Below are 19,028 nucleotides of genomic sequence, written 5' to 3' on the forward strand. Positions count from 1 at the left end.
CACACATGCATACACAAATCCACAGTTGCCACTTGCCACCACTTTTTTCCAGGGTGTATTCTTAATCTTTTCTGTTTCACACATTTTTACGCGGAGGCCTTGGTAATTATTTTCAGTCTGACCTCAAGAGTCTCTGGTTCACTTCCCACTGGTGGACTTAATGGGCTCCAGATGTTCACTCACTAAGCCTCAAACTCCTGACAAGGAGGTTGTTTCTTTTATTGTTTGCGTCAATCGATGCCACACTCCAGCGGTACTACTACCGGTGTTGAGTCAAAGCTATTCCTTTAAACTCCAGCCTAGCACCTTTACTCGTGGTCTTCACTTGACAACAACTTGAGTAGCACTGGTGTCACCCTATCACGTTTGATGCTTCCTACAACTGTATTTTGGAGTCTGTTGTGGAGTTAATTTCATCGTGAGGGTCCATTATTTACACTGGATTATTCTGTGCACTCGATCAAAGCTTGACAAGCATTTTTCTATTGTTAATATCTTGACTTTACATAATCTGTACAAGTACTGCTATGGGTCATGGATGAGCGTCTACCAGTGCAATACACATATTAGATTTGAAGAGGTCCATTATAAGATGCCCTCCATTTTCAATAGGAGTTTTCATAATAACTGTCCTGAAAATCAATCAGGTTCTGTGTTATTTGTAGCGGTAAAGTTCAAGTGTTCAAAGTGTGTGTGTGTGTGTGTGTGTGTGTGTGTGTGTGTGTGTGTGTGTGTTTACTACTGTGTTATATACAGTATTAAAGTACAAAGATCTGTTTTCTTTGATTCCAAAAGATTATTCACCACATCTAAACAGTGATTATTTAAGGAGGGAAAGGAATAGGAAGTCTGAATTTAAAAACCGAATATACATGCATAAATGTCTCGTCAACATGTAGACTGTAGAGTTCAACTCTGTACTCTGTACTTGTCAAAAGACGTTCAACCCATTAACCCCATGAAGCAGGCGTCTTCCTTTTACGCTCCTACATTACAAAGTCCTTCCCTCCTAATGTGTACAATACGGGCTGGCTGCTCTCTGATGTCTGGCCTCCATCCAGGTGTTAAATCTGATACGGCTGCTAAATATCTGACACCTTACTCAAATATTTGAGGAAAAACATAATACGCTGCGTGTGTATTTAAGACAGAGCTGAGGTCCTGTGTGTGTGGAACTGGGTGTTAGAGGTGAGAACAGAACAGGATATTGCAACCACACACTGTAGAAGGAGCTATCTCAACAAGTTAAGCCTGATTTATACTTTGCTGCGTGCCAAAAAATAGCCTATCCAGGAGATTACACTGTACCGCATCGCGCAGAATTGTGAGCTTGTAGATCGGATGTTTTCGCAAAAACTATAAAGCATTATTCAGCCTTGCTACAGGCTAGTCCCATTAATCTTCTCAAGGAAAGTGAAATATATGCAGAAATATATCCGATGACAGGGATGAGATACAGTAGATATGTAGATAGGTATTTCAGTTATCCGGCCTACTGTGTGGCTTCTCCTGTGTTACTGAAAGACATGGGTGGATCACATTTGAGATATTGGTCACCCCATTCATGGAAAATCCTCCAAAGGTTTGATCTGAGATCACCTTCCCCTCTTGACAGACCAAAGACTTAAGACGCAATACAAGATTCCATGACTTGTATGGGCATCATTTTTCAGAGAACACACACAGGATTTAAGCACTGATTAAACAGACATTTATTAGCACGCAGCAGTGAGATGGTGCGTGTGTGTGCGCGCGTGTGTGTGTGTGTGTGTGTGTGCGCACGAGCGTGTGTGTGTGATTATGCTCCCGGTGTGTCTATCCAATATGTTGAGTCCAGTAGGAGATCAGAACATGCCTGGAAAAGACCATTTACTCCCAGGCACACAGCCAGACACGTGTGTGTGTGTGTGTGTGTGTGTGTGTGTGTGTGTGTGTGTGTGTGTGTGTGGGGGGGGGGGGGGGGGGGGTCATGTGTGAGAGAAAACTCTCTCATTTCTTGCCACCCCATCTGTTTTCAATGATGAAGCGTTTTGAGGCTAATTGCTTTCTAATTAGTTGTCAATAACGCTCTCAGCTGGTGACCAGGAGCTTTACGGGAAGGGGCTGTGGGGGTGGTCAGGGTTGGGGGACGACTTTTAAGCTACTGCTCACTTCTCTCTATGACTCCGACACCCCCCCCCCCCCCCCCACACACACACACACATACACCAAAACACCTCCTCCAACATTCCTACAACAGATCTGTTTGCATCACACACATGTTTAAGATATCATTTAGTCTCTCATATGATAATCAATTTAACCTTTGACTCAGTATCTATCTATGCTGATGTGTGTCTGTGTGACTCTCTCTCTGTGTGTGTGTGTGTGTGTGTGTGTGTGTGTGTGTGTGTGTGTGTGTGTGTGTGTGTGTGTGTGTGTGTGTGTGTGTGTGTGTGTGTTGGTGGAGAGGCTACGTAGCAGACCTTTTCCTACTACAACACAAGGCCAGTAGAAACATAAAGGCCTTTCCCAGCTCCGTTTTCCTGTAAACTGCAATGGACGAATGACACTGTGTCGAGGCATGGCTGTTTCTGCTTAGTGGCAGGAACTACTCTGATTCATGACCGACTGATTAACTGACTAATTATCTGACTGTGTCTGTCTGTCTGTCTGTCTGTCTGTCTGTCGGAGGCAGGTAGCCCCTTTTGGGACCTTATTTTAAGCGACATTATATTTGTCCCAGTGGTACCAGTGCATACTAGGGAGAGTGGATCGACATTCAAGGGACCTTATACCGGCTTCCCAAATACAAAAAAGAGAAATAAGGTCCTGAAAGGGGATAGGAGGGCTTTGTCTTTTTTACCAGCTGCGAAGCAGCAGCCGTAGTCACCTAGTGGCAACTTATCATTTCATTGGCTGTCGTAGTCACCTATCTCTCTGATTGTCTGCCTCGTCTCTAGGCAACCAGACACTTTTTGCCTCTAGCCAACCTCTCAACCAATGGGATAGCATTGCATTGCAGCCAGCAAGTTGCAACAACAACCCACTAGTTATTTCACCCACAATTCTGCAGATATAATAATGCAGCTGGTAATTATGACTATGTCATAAATGGTGCATTTATATGGTAAATGGTGCATTTATATAGCGCCTTTATCCAAGGCGCTTTACATAGATTCTGCATTACATTCACCCATTCATACACAGATGGCAGCGGAAACCATGCAAGGCACCAACTAGCACATCGGGAGCAATTAGGGGTTCAGTGTCTTGCTCAAGGACACTTCGACAGTAACTATGGGGGAGCCCGGGTTCGAACTGGCAACCTTGCGGTTCCCATCCAGGCACTCTACCCCTGAGCCACCGCCGCCTGTCATCAATTCTTGTTTATCATTTAACGTGTAATAAAACAAACCCTACTTTGAACATTATGCCGTTTTATAAAATATAAGTTCTACTTAAATCATCTTTAGAATAATTATAATTATTTCGTTTCTTTACCACAATAATACAAAAAGAGGTATTCTTATCTCTGTTCTCTACAACATCTCTCACTGGTCATGTTTTCATACAGCCATTGTCAGGGAGAGATGAACAGAGCCAGCATGTATTTAAATGATGAGGAGAGCTATGAAAAAGGCTGAAAGAGCGATATAAATGGTGGAGGGAATTAGACATGGAAACCATCTGAGAGAGAGAGAGAGAGAGAGAGAGAGAGAGAGAGAGAGCGTGACAGGAAGGGTGAGACAAAGACACAGTGAGAGAAGAACAGACAGGCAGAGAGAGAGAGAGAGAGAGAGAGAGAGAGAGAGAGAGACACACACAGAAGGACACGGACAGAAACAAAAGACAGCTGGAAAACTGGGCCGAGTTCAATTCGCATATTTCTAACCTGATGGAAAAGGTGGAAGGGAATCAATATTCTGTTTCTCTCGCGTGTCATCTCTCAGTTGAGAGAGAGAAGATAAAAGAGACAAAGAGAACAATTGGAGAGTTTAAGCTAAGGACAAGGTTGCAAAAGAGTTGAAAACGTATTGGCTCAGGAGAAATTAGTTGAAAAGTTGAAGCAACAGGGCATGAATGCAATATATTTAACGGTAACTTATGTCTTTAAACATAAAAAATGTATGAAGAATGAATGTCTAAATGAATGATGATGAAGTAACTAAAGCGTAACTAAAGAAGTAACATGTCTTACCTGTCACTTTGATGGTGTAGTTGCTTAGCAATGTGTTGCCATGGGTAAGGCGGCAGGAATAGACACCAGAGTCCTCATACGACACATTGATGATGCGCAGCACCCTCTGGCGCAGGCGTGTTCGGTTGTTAGGCATCAGTCCGGCGCCATCTTTGAACCAGAGGATGGACTGGCCAGGGTCTCCCCGGTCACATGACATTTCCAACGCGTCTCCAACGCCCAGGACATAGTCCTCCAAGAAGGCTGCTTCGCTGGACACAGAGTCTATGGAATAAGAGAGAGAGATAGGATAAGATGTGGGTGTTCATCTTACTATTCAAATCAAATAAATAAATATGTAATCAATTTATTAAAAGAAATATGGTTCAGTCATCCACTGGAAAGGCTGAGTGAACCAGTGAAGAAAAAATATAATTTCCATCAATTCCATCAAGAAGAACACGGATGAAGTCACCCCTCCCCGACTCCTCTCCTCTGTCAAACAGCAACTAATTTACTCCAGGAGGAGTGTGCCAGCTTAGTTAGAGTCAGGGAAACATCAACATGTTTACTGGCTGCCTGGATGAGGATGCTTGCCCACACTGGACCATGGAGGACGGAGAGAAGGAGAGAGATAGAAAGACAGAGAGAGAGAGAGACTTCCCTCCTCTCTCCATCTGAGGTCTCTTCCAGACTTCAATTATACATAAACACCATCAAAGAGATTATGGTGAGACACAAACACACACACACACACACACACACACACAATCCTGTGAGAGAATTCAAATTAATTGCTCAGGCAGCAGTTCAACATTTAACACACACACACACACACACACACACACACACACACACACACACACACACATACAGGAGAGCCTGCCCTGAATGGGACGTGTTCAAAGTGTGATTTATGGCGGAGAAGCCGCCCAACGTTGACCCAGCAGAAGGCCAGTTACAGCAGCTCACAGACGAACATCCATCCTCAACACTTCTCTCTCCACGCTACACCACCGCAGACAGCCTCTCGCTGAGATCAGGAAATTGGAGCCGAGAGGAAAGGTTGAGGAAAAACCAAAGAAAAAGCTCACGCGCAGCCAGACTCCCGCAGTCGAGACAATCTTCACGGGGAATGCATAACACAGCCTATGAATTATAGATATGGCTTGGATTTGGATGTGAGGCAGGCACGCTGCTCCTATGGACCAACATTCAAAGTATGTGGGCTCCAACATAGATGCATTTGTGCGGCTGTGGCTCAGGAGGTAGAGCAGGTCGTCCAATGATCCCTGGGTCAGCGTTTCGAATCCCTGGCTCCTCCTGTCTACATGTCGAAGTGTCCTTGGGCAAGACACTGAACCCTACATTGCCTCCAATGAATCGGTCAGTGTGAGCTTGCCACCATCGGTGTGTGAATGTGGGAAGTGAGGACGCTGACGTTGACTGTTCGCCACTTCACCTCCCAATGTATGAATGAATGAACCATTGTAAAGCGCTTTGAGCACTTGGAAAAGCGCTATAAAAATGCAATTTATTATTATTCACGCAATCATTGCATTCGCAGACAGATACCCATACAGTAGCTCTCTGCACTGACAGTGAGGAGTGAACCGTTTAAAGTTGGCTGTTAGCACATCTTCATTAGTAGTAACATTACGCACACCGTACTGTATGCTTAATTATGTAAGAAGAGGGTCACAGTGATAAACTGATAATTGATGCACATACAATACTGACCACTGCAGAAACCAGTTAACTTTAAAATGCTAATTTCAGGAAATTAAAAACCAAACGCAGGGGAGAGGGGGGTGGCGTTAGGTGCTTTGGTTGACAGTTTGAGGATCAAATGGTCGTTTTGGTCAGAAGTGCTATATAATACTTTTCATTGGTTCAATATTGTTTTAACCAACACACGGACCCAGACGTCAAGGGTGTTTACTGTTCAATAGTGACAGCGTTGACTTACAAAAAAGAAAAATGGAGTTTCTGCCCGACAGCGACAATTGTGGTACATTCACCAAAACCCTTTAACTTCTGACAGCTGAAAGAGTAGCTAACTGCACTGTTCCAACCAGTTCCCCTTGGGGATGGACCCAAAGTGTTGCAATAAATCAGCAAGCATGCAAAAAAAAGTAAAATAAATGAGACTTGTACAATGGTTACATCTGTATGCATGCAAGAAATAAGCTGCATCGCTGCAGCCATTGAGAGTAGCCAAATGAAAAATGACATGCCTCAGCCCCTTTCATCCCTGTGCAACACCCCAGACTTAAAAGAATAGATGAGGTGTGCGTCAATTCCTCCCTGTCTCATTAAGCATGTTAAGAAAATGCAGACAAAGTCAATAAAGCGCTAAAGATGGTTGTACGTCGCTCTGCGCCCCCACTACCCCCCACCCCCATTTGACAGTTATATTTACTACTGTTTCTTTTTTCATATAAATGGTTCCATTCAGGACAGGAAAACCGCTCAGGAGAGACGGAGAGGGGCGTAAATTCAAGCACAGCCCCCACCCCCCCACCCCTTGTGTGAGTTACTGCCTCTTACCATAGTGTGTATCTTTGGGCCCTTGTGAATAGGGAAGGGAGAAAATAGGTCTTAGAATATCTTAAGGTCTTAAACATGGGACATTGGAGTTTATGGGGGAGATATAGTAATCTCCGGGGGCTCGTAGCTCAGCTCAGCTTTATGGACTCCAACACGCTCCTTCTTCTGCCCCCCTCCCACTATTGGCTACCTTGAATGAACAGTAGCATTGAGTCTGGACTTGAGCCATCTACATTTCTGCTTGAATATCAGTGGCAAGTTACAGGAATTGGCCTCTGTTGAATCGTTGCAGAGACATTATATGGACTTCTTAAGAGTTTCGCTAGATACCCACACACTGTACTCACACACTGTACGGACAACATTGGGAGGTATAATGAGTGTCAATGGGACAGTGCAGAGACATAATGGCAACTTATGTAGTGACATGAGAACATAATGGTGTAGTGGGACTACAGCTGCACGTCAAAAATAGTGTGTGACAATTCAATGAACAATAGACTGTCATGCACACAGTATGTACACTCTAAATTCAATGAACAATAGACTGTCATGCACACAGTATGTACACTCTAAATTCAATGAACAATAGACTGTCATGCACACAGTATGTACACTCTAAATTCAATGAACAATAGACTGTCATGCACACAGTATGTACACTCTAAATTCCCACATTCAGCATTCACATCGCAACACTGTAATATGTCCTCTGGTTATTGAAGGCAAATGTAAACGATCAAAGAGCAGGAGGACACTGTGACTGCTTGATTAATTGCCTCTGTTTGGAACGGGGGCAATGTGTTTGTGTCATTTTAGCGGCAACACATTTTGCTTTGATCCTGGGGGGAAAAAAAGATAGCGGGACCCGCGTGCATAGCAGTGCTCTCTGGTTTACAACGCTAGAGGCTGGCAAACTCAACTCAACAACAAACACGCTTCTCTTTTTTTTTTCACGCAAAACAAAACAAATACATTCCTCCTCGTGTAAAACGTAAAAGCAGCTTTTCTGAGGTGTACGGAGGGAGTATGGACAAAATAAACCCAGTGAATAGTCCAGATCTTCACCCAGATCATCAATGACAAATATCCTCTTCCGCTACAGAATTTCAGGACTTTGAAATGGAGATTTAGAATTAGAAATGAAAGGGGGAAAAAAAGATCAAATACTTTAAAAAAAATAATTAGGTTGGAAAGGCTCCGTACGAGCAACTTAACTCATCTATAGCTTTGTTCTTCTGGTATATGGACCAGGTATAGGAGAACTATGCATCAGTTCCCTGTGAAACATGCTATTCCAATGCATTCAGCACCACACTTTGTGATATGGCGTTTGTAGCTTGAGGTCTTCTGAATGTGGAGGAATGTTCGTCACGGCCATTGCGCCAGTTTCCACACTGGTGGTTCTTCTCACTCCATTCTGGTGACATCCATCCAGCCTGGCATCCTCATCTAGACGCTTCCTGCTGTTATCTTGTCCGGCCTGGCATGTGCAGGCTGGCTGGCTGGCTGGGTGGGTGGAGGGGTGGGGGGCACACTCTGTCCGGAACCTCCGGCCAGCTGGAAGCAATGTGCTATATCTACTCTCTGTGTGGGTGTGCGCTACTGTGGAGTGTACCCATGTCTGTGTACACGTGTGTAGGTACAGAACACTTGTACACATTTGCCTTCACGTTAAGTGCTGCGTACGTACCTGCGACTATACATACAGTACAGTACACTCTTATACATTCCCTAAAACAGCGTGCGTGCACACATACACACACTCGCGCATGCAGGGGCCCCGACAGAGCAGGATCAGCGGTCACTCCATAAATCAGGAGGGGCCCTTGCCCTCCTTAGCCTCTCAGCTCAATATCATAACAACTGGCCCTTCAGAATGGCATAATGTCTCTCTTTGAGATACTGGTGGTGTGCCGTCCGTTAACGCTGCTGGCAGACTGCATCTTTTCTATGTGCGTCTGAAGAGGTTTATTTATCCTCTACAAACTCCTCCAGGGGCCCACAGGCAGGCAGCCTCTGGCCCCCGGGGGATGAAAGGGCCTCTTTATGTGGCCAGGGCTTTTCCATGCCCCTCTCTCTCTCTCTCTCTCTCTCTCTCTCCCTCACTGTTGGTGTGAGTGTGTCCATGTTTCTGTCTGAATCCATGTCCCCTCTTATGTTCTGGGTCTCTGTCATCTCTATCCATCTCTCTCAGAAAGCTCACTATTTTTGTCCTTTAATCCCAGTGTCACTTTTTTGTCCATACTTCCATGTCATCTTTCTTTCTTTCTTTCTTTGTCTCTCACCCTCTCTCTCTCTCTGAGAGGGGGATGCTTATAGGAACAGGAAGAGGGGGTGAAACCAGACGAGGGAGTTAGCTGTCGCCACGGTTACAGTCTTGTAAGGTCAGCGAGGGAGGGGGAACATGGCTGCTATTTTGCGCTCTGCTGCACTGAGGCGGCATCAAGTCTCGTGTGTGTGTATATGTGTGAGGCTGTGAGTGTGTGTGTGTGTGTGTGTGTGTGTGTGTGTGTGTGTGTGTGTGTGTGTGTGTGTGTGACTGTGTCTTTGCTTAGAGAAGTGATTCATAACGGTTTCCTCACTTGTTGAAATACTGTTGAAACTACAACTGGCTTTGTTTACATTGTGGTTTACTGGATTGAATTTTTTTTTTCTTCTTTTTTTTAGTATTTGTGAACACTAACTAGAGATACACAGACCCGACACTTGGATCAGGAAAGAACAACAACAACTCAAATGCTAATTTCACAGCTACTTGTCAAACTCTTGAAGAACACGCTTCAAATTGACAAACATTTAAATGGCCAAATATATTCCTGATGGTTATCTTAAAAATGCCAAGTAGGGAGAGTGTTCTTGAACTTCAAATGTGAGTGTAAACAACAAGCAAACAGTGGCCCCAGTGTGCTTGTGGGTTGAGCTATTCGTGTCGGCTCTGGAGGGGAGCAAGGCACATGTGCATACGCACACACACCTCCTTACCTCCAAAATTGCTTGTGTCAATGCCATCACATATCTACCTCCAAAAACTGTTTTACAAGTGGTGCGTCTTTTACGCTTTGACGTTCTCCGTTGATTTATTGCAGTGATCGAGAACAATGCCTTGTTGTTCGCCATCACAGCCCGTTTCGCATGTAGCCACCTCCACACAGGTTAAAACAGGCAGGCTAAGCAGGGGCGCCTGATGGAGGGGAAAGGAAGGAGGAACTGGTTGGAATAACGTGTTCCTTCCACGCGCTATGTCCAACCAGGGAAACTCCCCCCTGTCAGGTGAAAAGAAGTGGCTTGGACGCTCATGCATTGAAGGAAGCATGAGGTCAGTCCATTGCTCTCCCCAGGTTGGCCGAGGGAGTGTAGAGCCCAGGATTACATTAGACAATTGACACTGGGTGAAAAATGGGCTACAAAACCGTGCGATAAAAATAGAAAGAAAAAGAAACAGGCAGGCTACACAGAAAAATACAGAGTTTTCATTGAACTCTTAGAGCAGTGCATTTTAATTTCATGGGCCCTCAGTTTGACATACATTTCTCTTTTTTGTGTCCCCAGTCTACAGTACAGTCAGTGTTAATTTAACTGGGAGAGTTACAGAAGTGTCCAATTGGTTCCTTTCCTAACCATCAATCAATTGGCTGGGGATCCCCTGGAACCCACTCAAGGACACCTGGGGGTCCCCAGTCCCCACATTCGACTTTGAGAACCAGATTCTTAAGACTCATAGAACTTAATTAAAACTCTGGAGTGGTCAGAACGCCAAACCTTTAAGGCCAACTAAAAAGAGGCGGAACAGGTACTTTTATTGAGCCTAGTGGAAGAGGGGAGTGCCGCATAGCGTTTTAAAGCCATATCACCATCTACAAAAAGGTTTTTCAAAGTGATGTCTTCCAGATGGCACTGGGAGGCATTTGTCTTCATCAAGCTCCTTTTTTCTGAGCCCCCCCCCCCACCCCCACGCCTTCTTACAGTGAGCTAATAATATAACAGTGCCATGTTTCCAACAGCTGTACAGTGAGGTAGCCTCAAATAAAACGGTCACAAACAATTGGGCGGCAAATTGCCTCCTTTTTTTACTGCAGGTAATTAGTTGTTTGTTCCATCAATGGAGAAATCTCCACTTGTGGTCTTTGAACTTGGGCAGACCCAATACTTTCCACGTTTGGGGTGATTGCATCGCTCCTGTGATTGGCAGACAAGTGAGGTTGACTGGGAGTATGGTATGTGTGATAAGTGTGTGTGTGTGTGTGTGTGTGTGTGTGTACTGCAAGGCTAGTACAGTAGGCTACAAAAAAAACAGGGTCACACATTCTCTCTATAGCAAAAAGAGCTTGTGATATGTCTGACTGCAACATTTGACAGTGAATAATTTTGTAGAGGTAGAGAGGGAGGCAGATAGTCTGACGAAATTCAGTTAATCAACTTCTGACAGCGAAATGGAGAGACAGAAATAAAGACAGGGAGACCTGCAGAGACATGAGAGACAGTAAGACATAATGATGCAGACACAGACAGAAATAGAAAGAATGAATGAATGGAAACTCCACTCTCCAAAAACACAGTCGCAGAGAGAGTCGCATAGACATGCAGTGCAAAAGAGACAAGACTGAAACAGAGACACACAGAGAGAGAGAGACAAACGGAAACGGATGGAGAAATGAATGGGTGACTTTTTTCTACTGGAACAGAGAAGTGGGACAGAGTCATAGTGAACCTACTGGTCCTCCTGGCAGCAGTGTGTCCAACACGGGGAGGACAGAGTCATAGTGAACCTACTGGTCCTCCTGGCAGCAGTGTGTCCAACACGGGGAGGACAGAGTCATAGTGAACCTACTGGTCCTCCTGGCAGCAGTGTGTCCAACACGGGGAGGACAGAGTCATAGTGAACCTACTGGTCCTCCTGGCAGCAGTGTGTCCAACACGGGGAGGACAGAGTCATAGTGAACCTACTGGTCCTCCTGGCAGCAGTGTGTCCAACACGGGGAGGACGGAGTCATAGTGAACCTACTGGTCCTCCTGGCAGCAGTGTGTCCAACACGGGGAGGACAGAGTCATAGTGAACCTACTGGACCTCCTGGAGGTCGGCGTGTCCCGCCGACCTCCAGGCCATTCTTTTACTCCAGTTTCCTCCACTCGCTGCCAACCCCGACCGTTTGGCATGCACTCCCCACACCACCCCAACAGAACCAGCGTCACATGACCTTCACACACACACACACACACACACACACACACACACACACACACACACACACACACACACACAGAGAGAGCGAGAGCATTTCTCTTCCTCTCCTATTTCTCAGCTTAATGGCCATTGTAAATCCCAAACCCCACGCTCCTCCTGGAACAGACTCTCCCTCTCTTTCTCCTATTACACCTTTTGGGGGGTTTCTTTTTTTTGGGGGGGGGGGGGGGGGGTTGGAGGGAGGGGAGGGGGGGGGGGGGGGGGTTGGAGGGAGGGGAGGTGGGGGGGGGTAACGTGCAGAAAAAGAAGTACCCTCCCCTAATCTCTGTTTAATATGGTTTGGCCGGATGTAAATACCTCAGGACAATGATGTTAATCTGAGCTGGCCTGACAACCTCACACCGACCACTAACAGACTGCCAAGAGAGAGAGAGAGACAGAGAGAGGGGAGGAGGAGGGATAACTCAGCAGAGATCAGAGGAGTGGGTGGGGTGGATTCCAGCCTGTTGGATGTTATTCTTCATCTTAGTTGAGCCGTGCTCTGTCAAAAGGGACCCCCAATTTTTTTTGTTAAAAGGTATACACTGCCTCACTAAACATCACACACACACCCCTCCCAACTAAATGCACACATACTCTCTCATACACACACACACAAATCCCCCCCCCCAAATGCCTGGCCCACGCGCTTGACTGCGCTAACGAGCATCGGAAGCTACTGTACGTCCAGCGCGTCTTGGCAGCGCCCAATCGCTTTCGCTCCATTCACACTCCCCTCATCTATCCCAGCCTCCTCCACCCCTCCATCCTCAGCCCTCGGAACAAGAGGCTGGGGGTTTCGTTGGTGGTTGGTAATTGTCATTCCAAAGACAGACTGGCCTAGTTTCAATTCAGGACTTATAGTGTGTGTGTGTGTGTGTGTGTGTGTGTGTGTGTGTGTGTGTGTGTGTGTGTGTGTGTGTGTGTGTGTGTGTGTGTGTGGGCCATGCCTCACAAAAGACCCCAAGATGTCTCTCTCACGCAACGTGTGTTGGGTTCTATAAAACATAATCACAGCATCAACCACAAAACAAAAGGAGAGAGGAACCAATCAGATTACAAGCTACAGCTGCTGTTTTGGGGGTCCCTGAATATGGCGTTTCAAAGCATCTTGTTTGCCTGGGACTAAATACTTCCATTTTCTCCCTCTTGTTTAAGAAGAGAACCAGGCCTGTGAGATGTATCAAGTCTGTCAGAGTGGACGTACTGTTCCCTGGTAACGTCACAATATATCAACTTGACGATGACTTGAGGGACCGAGACAAAACAAAGAGCAGGAAACAATTTGGCGACACCAGAAATGATTGCAAATTAACGGTACATCGTCTTTCAAACAAGAAGGCTCATTTATGCTTTGTCGCTTTGCAGGTTTCGCTGGAAAACAAATACGTATTTTTAAATGAAATAAGTGTTGAACCAACCACTTGTTGATTAGGACCATGTGATAAAGTATAAACAGTTATAAAATGATGCTACAGCTCCAACAGTTCTTAAAGTTATGGAGCAGGAGCAGTCTAGCAGTGCTTCAAGCAGAGACAAAAAACTCTTTGAGATAGCAACACACCACTTACATTTCCAATAAATATCTCTAGCATATTCCAAACATTTCTGTAGACCCGCATTCTGCTAAAATAATCCAGACAGACTTCAGGACACAGAGCAACTGATGGAACCCATCTCTGAACACTGCTTGACACTGCATGGGGGAGAGAGTGATTGAAACATTGCCATGTGACCTCTCCTGACCCCACTATGACCCCTGCCCCCCACCCTGCAGCCTCCACCACCAAACCCCTGTGATGGTTGGTGTCCTCCCTCCACTGATAGGGAGGAGGAGGAGGTGGGGGTTGGACGAAGACATCAAAGTCGGGGAATACGGACACGGTTAAGACACACTAAGCCGAATGTCTCTTTATATTGTTCATACGTTCTGTGTGACTATCAGACAGACTGACAGACAGAGAGGCAGACAGGCACATATGGACAGCTTCAAAGGCGTATATATACACATGCATGCAGACTTTCAGCTGCATCAGTGGAAGCATATAAATAAATCCACTACAAATGTAATGAATCATAAGGGCCCATTTGGTTACATTTGTACACTCTCAGAGATACAAATGGATAAATTAAAAGTAAACGTAAAAGTTGTACCGTGTGCAACACACACACACACACACACACACACACACACACACACACACACACCTGAGGTGGATTTACTTTAATCACTGAAAAGCTTAATCTGACCACAGTGGATATATCTTCAAATGTTAAAGCTTTAAACTTACAAAACTCGAGCTTACAAGAACAATCTTCAAGAAAAACAAACAAAACTGTAAACACAGGAACGTGGAAAACGACAGAAGTATCTGGTTTGGTTTTGGATGAGTGGGACATAAAAGCGGTAGTTTACTGCTGTGTTTATGGTTGTGTTTATTAGCGCGGAGGGCCCGCGTGGGCCCCATCCCTCGGTCCGCTTGTTATACCTCTCTGTGTGGAGCCACTGAGCTCCTGAGCCATGTGCTTCTCATCACCACCACGGAAGCCCAGGAAACACTTCCTGAAACGTCCGGTCCCAGCGGCCCACTGCCCTGAAACAGGAGCCGGGTGGTGAGGACCAGTTAGCTTAGCTAGCATGTGCTCCCTGTCCGCCTCCCCCCCCCCCCCATTTTTATGACTTCCTCTCTTGCCCCCCCCCTTTACAGTGATTTGCAAGTTAAAGCTGCACTCTGGAGCATATTTTTAATTAACACAATTGCATTTTGTATGTTGTTATTTTATCTGTATGTCAAAGTATGTTAATACAATATAACTAAACGCAACTGAGGGGTCTCCCTGCTCTTCTATTGAGAAATGTAGATCATGTGATTGGGTAGGAACACTACTAGAATTGTATAATCATAATGTCCCAGTGTTTGGGACTGTCCTCTCTTTCCCGTTTCTCCAAAGTACAAACCAGTTAATCAGAAATGCCTTAAATATGCTTTAAGAATCTCCCCGTTCATCAGACTCTGCTGTAGTAAACCGTCGGCAGATCAACAGCAGCAGATAAATCACAATGAGGAGAAAATTATTGCAGAAGGAATTAAGGAAAATATGTCCTCAATTACCAGATACAGCTCGAGCTCAAAAATAACATTGTGTGGGGGAATTTCTGTAAATTCTGACCATTGTTCTTTTCTCTCCTTTTTCCCAGTTAACCAAGCCAGGTCTCGAGTCAGCTCCTCTGTCAAACAACCTCACCTCTGCTTTTGTGTTCTCAGTCTGACTGCTGTGTACTCTACACATCAGGAGTCAAAAGTCATGCACTGTGGTCAGCTTTGCGCCAAAGGCCTTAGTCAGGTTCTGCCCTTTGGTACATGCTACTGTAGATCTGTTCTGTCAACAGTCCTAGTGTCTGACTAGATCCTGTCGTTTCCGTACAGTATTATTGTATAAGTGTGGTCAGGGTTTAGTGTAATATTTATGTTGTATAATATCACTGTTTAATCCAACCAAGCTGCTTCATTCGCCTTTTTTTGCCGAAAAACATCCAATCAAAACCCTGAGTGTGATCATGGTGTGTGAGGGTGGTATACTGTATGAGTATGTACAGTACGCAACACCGAGTCCTGTAAGACGATCTCATATCAACCTGGGCAGGACTAAACTATTGAATGTTGAATATGCTTTCAAGAAACCTGACGTTGCAAAACATTATTTGACTCAGTCTGACACACACACACACGTGCACACACCACACAGAGACACAGTTACCGCCGTCTGTCGTCTTTTTCTCTTCTTTTCCATAGAGAGGGGGAAAAAAAGAGCCTTCCATTACAGCCTGCAGGAGTTACACACGTTTATTGTTTTAACTCTCCTGGCAAAATAACATTGGTGTGTGTCTGGAGGGAGAGGAGAGAGAAAGATGGAAGCCAAGTTTGGTTTTAATATTAGAAGTGTCAGTCCCTCAGCCCCCCCCCCCCCCCCCAGCCCGCCACCCGAACAGCCCCCCCCCCCCCCCCCCCCCCATCACCGGGAATCGCGGGGGATTTAAACAGAAGCACATGTACTGTATGGGCGCGAGTGGGGCAGGGCCAGGCCCTGGCTTTATAAACACAACACACACACACACACACACACACACACACACGTATGGATCCAGTCCTGCGCTCTGGTTGGCCTGATGGCCTGAGAGGAATATTAACACAGTTGATTAAGAGAGAAGGAGAGATGAGAAGGGGGGGCAATGAGGGACCAGATGTCTTGGTGTGAGCACTGCCCATTGATTTGATTAGAGAGAGCGAGAGCCAGAGAGAGAGCGAGAGAGCGCAAGGTGATGCTGTCGATTGGCGCTCCACCAAGCACAGAAGCAAGCCCACACACTCAACTAAAGGTGTGTTTACAGTACGTGTCTATGTGTGTGCACTGCAGACATCAGAGGGAGAGAAGGATGTAACAGGGATGTACAGGGAGATGGGTGTGTGTGTGTGTGTGTGTGTGTGTGTGTGTAAAACCTGCCATCTGTTCACCTCTGCCAGCCACATACACATATACACACATTTTCAATTGGCTTGGCTAAAAACTGAGACAGTAACACACACACACACACACACACACACACACACACCAACATGTTTACACATGCAGGAGGATGGTGTGCAAATTTGCAATGAGAGAGAGAAAGAGAGAGAACAAACCCCCCAATGAACTAGAAAGGGGCACTCAGTGAGGGCAAATCTCCGCCAGGAGGCACGGCCCAGCTTTCTGACACAGTAACAGGAACGAGCGGTAAGTTGTTAATGAGGCGTGGGCTTCAGCAGTGTGTCTCTCCCACGCATGCCTCGTTGGTACAAGAGTTGCTCTGTGTGCGGTGCGTCATACGGTGCTTTGCACAGACAGATTTAGTGATATTTATAAACATGACCAATGAAACAACACTGGAAAATAAAAATTGTTACATATCAACGAGGCAATAGTTGCACAGCTTCAGACAAAGAGAGGTGTGAATTAGCACAGTGTATATCCCATATATCAGATGGACATGACAACTTATAGAATGGAGGGATGATGTGTCTGAGGTTATGAATTCATAAAAATAACATAGCAGTCATTGATTTGAGATCTTAGGGATCTGAGTTCTTAGGCATACTGCCTACTGGCAGCATGCACAAGAAATGTTGACACTGATCGGTCTAGCTGCCTCTAGCAGTTTTGCAGCAGATTTGTGTGTGGACGGACACACACACACACACACAGAACCACTCAGGGGTGAAAACACGATCTCTGGTCCTGTCTTTGTCCTGGCAGAGATAATGACAGAGAAAGTAGTGACGCAGACGAAAAAGGACAGACGGAGAGAGAGAGAGAGAGAGAGAGAGAGAGACGGCATCGGTTACCAATGGTGAATGGTTTTGGAATGGAGGCGCAAACTTTCGAGATGGAGTGCCGTGATTTTTGTACTTTTTCTGTTTTGTACGTGTCTATGGAGTTAACATTAGATTAATAGACCCCCAGTTGTGGTTATAATATTTAAATATGTCTTCCCTGTGTATTTGTAGTTTCTTCCTGAAAGCTGAAAGCCTTTGAGACACAAGGCCCTAATTGAAATACACCACTTTAGTGGTGTCATGATAACCCTAACCCATCCCCCATTATCATACAACAACAGGAGGGCTCGGGAGTAAGTCTGATTCTTTTCTGTTGGGGGTCGGCCTCCGCCAGGGCTGCTCATCGTCACTTATCCGGTTTGTGATTTTCATGGCCAGGATCTCGAGGCGAAGTCGTGGCAAAGAGGGTATACGGCTCGGTGAGCTACGGGTTGCATCACTGCTTTTTGCAGATGATGTGGTCCTGATGGCACCATCGGTCCAAGACCTTTAGCTCTCACTGGACCAGTTAGCAGTCGAGTGTACGGCGGCTGGGATGTGGATCCGCATCTCCAAATCCGAGGCCATGGTTCTCAGCAGGAAACCGATGGAATTGTGCAGTCCGGGTAGGGAATGAGGCATTACCCCAGGTGAAGGAGTTCAAGTATCTCTGGATTTGTTCTGGAAAGGGAAGTCTGGAGCTCTCTGGTGGAGCTGTTGCCCCCGCGACCAGATTATGGATAAGCGGTTGAAGATGGATGGATTGATTTAATGAACTGGTGGGTGTGGCCATCATTTTAACACTTTTGTTTTGAAAAATATCTTCCTCCAAGTATAATCATTTCACGGCACTCCATCTTTAAGTAATAAAATACACCATTTCTCTCTCCAGACAGAGCAAATATTTTGTCAGGTTCAACTGTAGAAGATCCGGCTTAAGTACAACCAGCCACCCACACACAGCCGTACGAAAGGTCTCCACTCTTTGGATACAAGGAGTCTCTTTGTTCCTCTGCTTGTCGGTCTTATCTGTTAACTATCTCAACAATTTCCTTAAGGGGAGCAGTTGTAATTAAAACCCAGCCGTATGTCAATGCTGCTGTCAGCCAACCAGCTGCACAGCACACACACACACAGGTGTGTGTGTGTGTGTGTGTGTGTGTGTGTGTGTGTGTGTGTGTGTGTGTGTGTGTGTGTGTTATGGGAGCGAGAAAGAGTGGGAGAGAGAACTTGTGGATCTGTGTCTTTAAGTGTGTAGAGTTTGTGAAACAGACAGAGAAGTAAATTGGATGTGTTTATACATGACTGAAAAGGTGTGGGTGGGTGGGTGTGTGTGTGTGTGTGTGTGCGCGCACACACATAAATAATGAACCGCAGTATTTGAGTGTTGAGCAATTTCATTATTTATGGAGTTAATTAAATAAAGCATTTAAAGTGTGCATATGTCTAAATCTTAATGTGTGTGCATGTGCAGCGACCCAGGCATTTCGGGAAATAGATAAGTGTAGCTACTCCCCTTTACATGTGAGCATCACAAATGATTCGTCTTACTCAGAACAAATGAGACAGAAAGAGACAGACAGAGATGTAGAGACAGATGCCGAGAAAGAAAGAGAGGAGAGAGGTAATGCAAACCGGGAGAGAGACCGGCAGAGAGAGAGAGGTGTGCCGCGCAACATGCACGGCACATGCACCCTCTGTTTTCATCCATTATTCACAGTATGACATGCAGAGTGTGTTTCAA

General features: G+C 45.6%; 1 protein-coding gene across 9 annotated transcripts in view; it reads right to left on the reverse strand.

The window, feature by feature from the left end:
- The window catches only part of fgfr3 (fibroblast growth factor receptor 3), a 73,224-nt gene that overhangs the window by 41,894 nt on the left and 12,302 nt on the right, over positions 1 to 19,028 (reverse strand). For all 9 annotated transcript variants that reach the window (XM_080784160.1, XM_080784161.1, XM_080784162.1 and 6 more), the window contains exon 3: positions 4,181 to 4,444. In XM_080784160.1, coding sequence (XP_080640286.1) covers positions 4,181 to 4,444 — 264 coding nt within the window. The remainder of the gene's footprint in view (positions 1 to 4,180; positions 4,445 to 19,028) is intronic.

Source organism: Protomyctophum bolini (genome assembly GCF_963924005.1).
Source record: "Protomyctophum bolini genome assembly, chromosome: 15".
Lineage (NCBI taxonomy): Eukaryota > Metazoa > Chordata > Actinopteri > Myctophiformes > Myctophidae > Protomyctophum > Protomyctophum bolini.